General features: G+C 41.4%; 1 protein-coding gene and 1 non-coding gene across 4 annotated transcripts in view; one reads left to right on the top strand and one right to left on the bottom strand.

Moving 5' to 3' along the window:
* The first annotated feature begins 2,704 nt into the window (after positions 1–2,704).
* Positions 2,705–2,869, top strand: LOC119502580. The gene has a single exon (XR_005210103.1). It is a non-coding gene; the product is annotated as a U1 spliceosomal RNA (small nuclear RNA).
* A 987-nt stretch (positions 2,870–3,856) lies between these two features.
* Positions 3,857–7,765, bottom strand: part of si:ch211-194b1.1 (protein Wiz) — a 30,683-nt gene continuing 26,774 nt past the window's right edge. For all 3 annotated transcript variants that reach the window (XM_037791001.1, XM_037790999.1, XM_037791000.1), the window contains exons 16-17: positions 7,045–7,201; positions 3,857–6,679 (exon numbers count right to left, since the gene is read on the bottom strand). In XM_037791001.1, coding sequence (XP_037646929.1) covers positions 6,325–6,679; positions 7,045–7,201 — 512 coding nt within the window. In that variant the 3' untranslated portion in view covers positions 3,857–6,324. The remainder of the gene's footprint in view (positions 6,680–7,044; positions 7,202–7,765) is intronic.

Below are 7,765 nucleotides of genomic sequence, written 5' to 3'. Positions count from 1 at the left end.
TCCATTACAAACAAACATATGGCTGGAGCCGTGAACTGGTGACCATGCAGTGATAAAATTCCCCAAAAGAGTTGCTGCTCTGCTTAGGGATTGAGTTGTTTATGCATTATGTTGCTGCTGTTTACAGCATGTGTCATCAGATAAATGTTTCACTAAAATGCGTCCTCACATTCCATTTTTGACACGTTAAATAAAACTGTCCTCTTATTGGAATCCAAGAGAGTTATTTATTTACTTAACAAATAACTGTTCTCCTATTAATACCATCTGCGTCTCAGTGGTTAAAGATTATATTTAATTGTATTAAACTTTCTTTTATTGCAGCCTTGTTTCTTATTTGGACTCAGAACGCAGCCCCTTGATATTTGTGATCTCAAAGTGTTTGTGTATTGGCAGGCGGTCTGGGGGTGTAACATCTGCAGCTGCACCAGCATGGTGCGATCGTTCTCTTTTTGTTGAAGTCCAAACTAAACATCTAATTACATTGTGAATGACCCCTTTTATAATTTGAATATGAAACGTTTCCAAGCTGTGTCAGTAGTTCAGGTCTCTTCGCTCTTCCCCACACTGTTATCTCAGTGAGTTTCCCATCACTGAATGAACTAAAGGGAATAAAAACAATGTGATCCACGCACATGGTTCCAGGACCAAAAGACACCATTGTCCTTTCGGATGTGTGTGGGAAGTAAAACATAGAGGTCCCATCGTCTACGCACTGCACACCAGATTAAAGGGTATTTTGACAGAAGATATAAGCCATTGTATTCATGCAGTATATTGTTTGTCCGGTGACATCAGTCAATAAGGACTGAAAGTTTCAAGGTCTTGGAATTTACTGCTAAAGCATACAAACTTACAACGCTGTGCAGTCAATTTAGTAGAACTCATTAACTTCATCATTGATTAGAATTATTGCTTTTTCTTGAAGACGCAAGTGAGGTTAATAAGAATTGATCTAGGAAGTGGCATCCTGGGTTTCAGGTCGAGAGAATTGCTGTCATAAAACATGAATGTCGTTAAAGTCATTCTGTTTATTTGTCTCCTCTCTGAGCTTATGAGGAAACACTCTTAAAGGAGGCTCGCTTCGCCACATTAAATCTGTACTTAAAGCAGCTATAATCAATATTCTTATATTGACAATTGATCGCATGACTACTTATAATAATATAATTATTATCCAAGTCTGCAGTTTCCATCAGCCTTACAACACTGTTTGGCATCTTTCAGCTCATTTGTTGTGGTTTTCCGTCCCGCAGCTTTACTGTTGAGAGATAGACACAATTAGCAACTAGCCGGTGAACATAGTGGAGCATTTAGCAGCTAAAGAGACAGATATTTTATAGTTTAGCTGAGATCAAAAGAGAAGTGAATACTGCGTAGCCAGTATAGATATTCTTCTGCTCTGCCTGAGATTAAATCAGCAGCTTTCTAGCTTTTTTTCTGAGGCATGTGGGTGTACCCAATTTGAATGTTATTAGGCCATTAAAGTGTGCGTTATTGGCTGCTATGAGCACCATAGTTGTGGGTCATTAGGGGCCTACTACGCCTACTACGTTGTAAAAGTGACAGGGAAACTTAAAAGCAACACCTTCTAACACAAAAAACTAAATGAAACGTTACGTTTTGAACACAAAGAAAACGGCTTCTTTAGGTTTAGGCAACAAAAACACTCTAAGTTTAGTGAAAAGAATCATGTATTGGCTTAAACGAACCCCAGCCTCCTGGGTGAAAGCCCTATGTTTTGTGTTCATCCATCAACCCCAACCTTCACCCCACATCAAGTTTCACACTGTCTATACAACAGTGCCTGAATTCCGCTTTTGCTCCTGTCATAATTACTACGGTCGCTATCGTCTTCTTTTATTCCTTCTTTCGAAGATCGCCCACGTGAATCGATGATAAAACCTATTAGTGGGTGTAGCAGGAACCTACTGACCCACATCTATCAGGCTTATAACCACTGATAACGCCCATTTATTGACCTGATAACAGTCTAACTGGCTGAAAACAAGTTGCAGGTCGCAAAACCAAAACATTGAGTTAAAAGACACTAAAAAGCTGAGGGGAACTGCAGAGTCAGGTGATAATTCTCTGTGGGTTCAACACTTTTACATTACGCATAGTCGACTGATCTATTGTTAATAAGACTGTCAAAGTTAATGCGAGAATGATGCATTAACGCAAATTTGTTTTAACACCACTAATTTCTTTAACGCATAAACGCAACTTGTGTTTTTTAGATTGTAGCGGGCTCAGTTTTGAAGCTAGAGTGAAGATACTGGTATCGTATGAAACTAGAAAAACCTAATGAATCCATTTTACCAGCCATGTCATACTAGCTTGTCACGAAGGAAATTTTGCAGAGGAAAAACTGGCATGGCCTTTTTCAAAGGGGTCCCTTGACCTCTGACCTCAAGATATGTGAATGAAAATGGGTTCTTTGGGTACCCACGAGTCTCCCCTTCACATTTACATACAATGTAAAAATATTGTTTATTGCAATTTTAAATAATTTTGGAGTTATTAAGCATAGTTAGATTATGATATATAAGAATCTGGTGAAAAATGTTTTAGTGGTCATATGGTGAGTAAACCTGAATGTTAGGAATAAAGAAAAACAGAAGAATGGATAGTACAATAGCTGGTAAAAAAAAATATAAGCATGACATAGGTGCAACTAAGTGAGAAATATGAATGCTTTTCACATCTTACCTAGCAGGGGAGATACCATGATCATGAAGGTGGTTAACCTATGTCGAGGCTTAGCCATTGCACTGAGGCTTGAGCTGACCTGTTCGAATTCCTCAAATGTGGGAATCTCGACTGCATGATTTATGGTAGTGAGGGACTGCATCTGCGCTCTCCCCTGATTTCTTTGCACTATTTGTATTGTCTACACTTGAAGAACTTAACTCATATATAAAGACGTTTTTTATTTTATTTTTTAAATTGTATTGTTGGTCATTGTTGTTTTATATATATATATATTTATAGAAAGTGTATACACCCATTTTTTTCGCTACTTGTGTACATAACAGTCCTGAGATAACAGTGTTCTCTATTTGTCCAGCTTTGTTGTCCTTGTCCCTAGCTGTTCTTTTTCTATTTCTGTGTAAGTACGTTTAGAGGGATGCACAAAAGCCGGAGTCAAATTCCTTGTATTTATGTACTTTGCAAATAAAACCGATCCTGATTGTAAGTGATCCTCGTTTATAAACAAGTTAGAGCTACCAAAAATGTGTCTTATTACTAACTCAAATTTGATACAAACAATCTCTTCACAATGTCTATTTAGTAGCTGTTCCGGAGCTTTCAGTCATATCACATCATCTTTATCAGCAAATTGAGTTTAGTTATAATTGTAAAGGTTTAAATTTCCGTTTTTTTTTCTGAGCACTTTACAGTAAGGATATCTCATCCATGTTGGGATAGTGTTAGATTGTTTTGTCAACCTGTGTTTCCAGCAGCAAAAGTGACGTTTAAAACTCTGTATCTATGCCTTTTACAGTCATAATGTGTTGTTTTGTTCTAGATGACGTCACTCAATTAACTGTATTTTTCTGTGTTTATATGTATGCCATGTTTTGAAGCCAAAGACTATTTCTACATTGTGGCCAATTAAGTTCCTGACTAGCTTCTGTTTTCCCCATCCATCTAAGAGTGTATTCAAGTCTGCCTGGAATTAACCATGTAACCATCACTAAGCTGACACTGTACCTCCCCCTAGTGGCCAAAGAACATTACAACTGAAGAGTTTCCACACAACATTGAACATCACATCCAACTCCAACTCCAACAATCGTACCAAAAGATGGGCGATGTGCTGTGATGTTACAACAAAGGCAACGATTCAGAGTCTGAAATTGAAATCACATTTATTGTTTGTTCTGGAGTTGATTCACTTAAAACTTAACCCTTTGTGTACAGTACGGTTCTTTCTTCAACTGCATCTTTTTCTTCTTAATCATCAGTCTTTTTACACACTCGTACGCACAAACACACACACATACGCACAAAAACAGCCGGTTACACCAGCTGAGGCTTGTTCAGGTAATCTTAAAGGGGAACTCTAATGCACCAGCCTGCGTCTCACACAATAACACCGCCACAACACCTGCAAGAGGCCACGGCATCTATTTACTCTGTGAACGCAGGAGAGGATCAAATCTCGCCGTGCACAGTGGTCCCCTTTAAAGCCTGCGTATTAGAGTCCTTTGATATCAGGACGTGACAATCACATTAAAACGTCTTCAGTCACTCGCCGGCTCCCGACCCGCGACATTCTCACCAGCACCAAAAAGTTTCAGCTTGGAGAGACTAACGGATAAAAATAAAAAATACTCTAAAGATTCACCTTGCAGGACTGCAAATACAGAAATGCACAGAGCAATAAAAAATTACATAGCATCAAAGGTTGAAATCAAATCACGATAGAGGAATTAAGATCACTTATTTTTTTTAACTACCTCGCTAATAGAACTGCTGATAGCTCTACTAGCATCAACAGTTTCTTAAGTACATGTAGTTATATAGTATGTTATCTATACTCCATAAAAGGGTTTGGGTGTCGATTGGATCGAACAGTCATGTTTCAAACATGGGCAACACTGGAACTTTGAAAAGGTCGCCAGCCTACGTGGACCCTTTAGTTATTGCTTCAGTCGTGGGTTGAACGCACTCTGAAGCAACGTAGGAAGAAACAGACCGCAGATGTGTTTCTGTGTTTGGACTGAGGGGGCTGGCAGTTCTCAAGAGCCCTGTTCAAAATCAAGTTTGGTTCGTGTTTAATTGGAATAATCTAACCCTACAGTAACAACACGAGTCCCACGAAGCCGCTCCGAAGTCTTCTTCTTCTCTGCCGTGCATGTAGTGGATGCATATCGCCGCCGGTTCAGTCCATTGTTCAGCGCGGAGGAACTTGAATTCGATAGCTGTGCAGAGTTTCCTCCACCAATCAGGTCCAATGTAAACAGCTTTTACAGAGGCAAGACAAGGAAGTAAACAGACTCTTTGGCACATCCCAACACGATGACGGATGCATTTAAGTCCTGATAAGACTGCACGCAGACAGGTTCCCACGTTTAGTCCACTTCCTATCAGCAGGTTCTCTTTAAATTGGGAAACAAATGCACATTTGCTATGTATGTACACAAACATACAAACTAACACTCACGCACACACACACATTGTGCACTAGTGTAAAAGTGCACCGCTGACCTATTTTCAAACATTCCAGAGTTCTACTTTAGCTTTAAAATGACCTAGCTTACCACATTCAGATGCATAAGAATAAATAAATAATAACTTGGGTTGAATGGGGAAAAAAGGCAGGAAGAAAATGGCAACACTGTGAATGGAAAAAACTTGTAACCTTGAACGTTTTCTATGGCCCTGCTTCTCCGATGCAGATTAAAAAGGCGATCGTGCCTCCAACACAACAGCAGACTGTGGAGTAATAACATCATGAAAACTATCAATGGCGTAGTAACATGGGGCATATGTTTGATTGTGTGCATATAAAAAGGTATTAATAGGTGCTTTAAGCTACATTCAAGCAAAATGTATATTTTGGGGGAAAAGCGTTACATTATAAAGTTAACAAGGGGGATTTTTCCCTTTTTGGGTGTGCTTCCACTTCTTGCTCCTTTAACCAATTCCAATTAAGTCAAATTTCGCCCATTTAAATGGGCGTTTCAGTTAAGTGCTAAGTGACAATGTCACCGTTAAAAGTGCCTGTTTTAACACCAAGTGTTACCACATGTTTGAAGTCTCAACCACGAGACTATAGCATGATTAGAAATGTCATTCAATCTCAGTCAGGACCTTCGGGTGAGAGGCTGAGGCCAGCGCTACCAGCGTGCCAATAGACACGGTCAAAGTCTCACCGGTCTTAGTAACGCACAGTTCATAAAGGGAAAAAGGGGCAAAACGGTGGAATCGAAGTTTGATAAAGGGCTACATTAACCCCTAAATCGCCCGTGAATGGGAGGAGAGGTACAGCAACGGTCCACGTCAACAACCTGGACATTCAATATAAACAAGGCAAACACAAAACATTAGTTCATCTCTCCGACACTTCCCACAATCGCCCGTTCCCGGTGCGCAGATAAGCCAGAAGAGCTTGGTTCCCCTGGTAACGGGACTTAGTAACAGTCTAGAAAGCTGCATCAAAAGGTGCTTGGGGCTCAGAGGGCTCTTTGGAGGGGAAACACTCCTCCTCAACAACACTTTGTGAAGGCCAAAGGAAAGAAACGGATGGACGAAAAGATATATAAAAAGGCAGGAGAAAACAAAAGGGGTTAAATGACAGTGATGAATGTGAGCTTACACTGTCTGGGTGGGGAGGGGAAGAGATGTTGGAGATAGGGTGGGCTGCTGCTCCTCCGAGACCTTTACAATCTCTGTGGCAGTGACGGGCTGAGCGCGCTCGGCCACCGGAGGCGTAGGGGAGCGGCTGCTGGGAGCTGTGGCGCAGGTCACGGTGGAGGTGAGGGCAGGCGTGGTGGAGGTGGTACTGGAGGTAGAGGTGGAGGCCGGGGCCGGGTCATCAACTGGGGCAGTTGAGGCTGCTTTGGGTGCAGCGGCCTTGTTGTAGTTCATCTTGAGGATGTGCTGCTGGAGGTGTCTGATCCAGTCCTCCTGCACCGACAGCGGGCCGTGAAACTCCACCTCACAGAACCTGACGCAGACAGAAAAACATATTAAAGATGGAATTATGCAAAACAACACTACATCAGTAATCTACATATTCCGTGGCTGCGGCACAAAGAAATGAAATACAAACTGACGGTGTTAAATTCAGTGCCTCCCCAGGGAGCAGCCGATTCTGTTCAAACTTTTGTACTGCAGTCACATCAGAACTTAAGCACTCATTCGTGTTGGCTGAAAATCCCAAATGATTCAGTATTCTCAATATAGTGCACCAGCCACTAAAAGTGGAGTAGTGCTCAGCAGGGGGTGGGGTGGGGATTGCTGCTGAGGGATTATGGGACTATTTAAAACATAGCCAGACAGTTCTATTAATGCTGCCGCCTCAAAACTCACCGGCACTTCAGGGTGTAGAACTTGCCCACCAGTTTGACCAGTGGGTAGGAGGGTGGTTTGGGCACCAGGGCGGGGACGGTGCCTGTGCGGGGGGGTTTCGGAGGGCTCTCTGTTCCATCTGGGCAAGACGGGTGCTTCAAGGGCCGACGCTCGAAACCTTAGCAAGATGAGACAAACGGGGTTGGTGCAAAGTGGAGCGGAGCCACTTGTATATCAGTGCAGTATTGCTCTTTTAGTTAATTTTGGACTTCCAAGGTTAATTTTGTACAAATATTCTTCAATACATCTGATGTAAAAATGTAGCCCTTTTTCTACTCTTCAAAAATAAATACAAAATAAATAATGCAAGCCAATTCACCTGTCAAAAAATAAAGATTAAAGGCACTGTCACTGAAAACAAAGGCTAGCGCAGTTCTGTGGCAAACATTTCATTTATTTCCCCTGATGAAACACCTCGCTTTCAGTGTTTTTCTTGTAGCATAACAGACTCTTTTTTATCTGTCTTACATCTAATGTATCCCACAGTTAACCCTGTTATTGTGTAGCCGCAGTCAGTCACCTGTTTTTTTTAAAGAAACAGTCATGCTAGCTGCTCTGCGAGGCTGTACTAGCTAAATGATAATGTCAGTATGCTAACAGACTGATGTTTAGCATGCACAATGTTTGCCATGTTTACCGTGGTGACCGTCTTAGTGTAGTGTGTTAGCATGCCAACATTTGC

This window comes from Sebastes umbrosus, chromosome 14, assembly GCF_015220745.1.
Source record: "Sebastes umbrosus isolate fSebUmb1 chromosome 14, fSebUmb1.pri, whole genome shotgun sequence".
NCBI classification, from domain to species: Eukaryota; Metazoa; Chordata; class Actinopteri; order Perciformes; family Sebastidae; genus Sebastes; species Sebastes umbrosus.
This window is presented reverse-complemented; position numbering and strand designations above follow the sequence as displayed.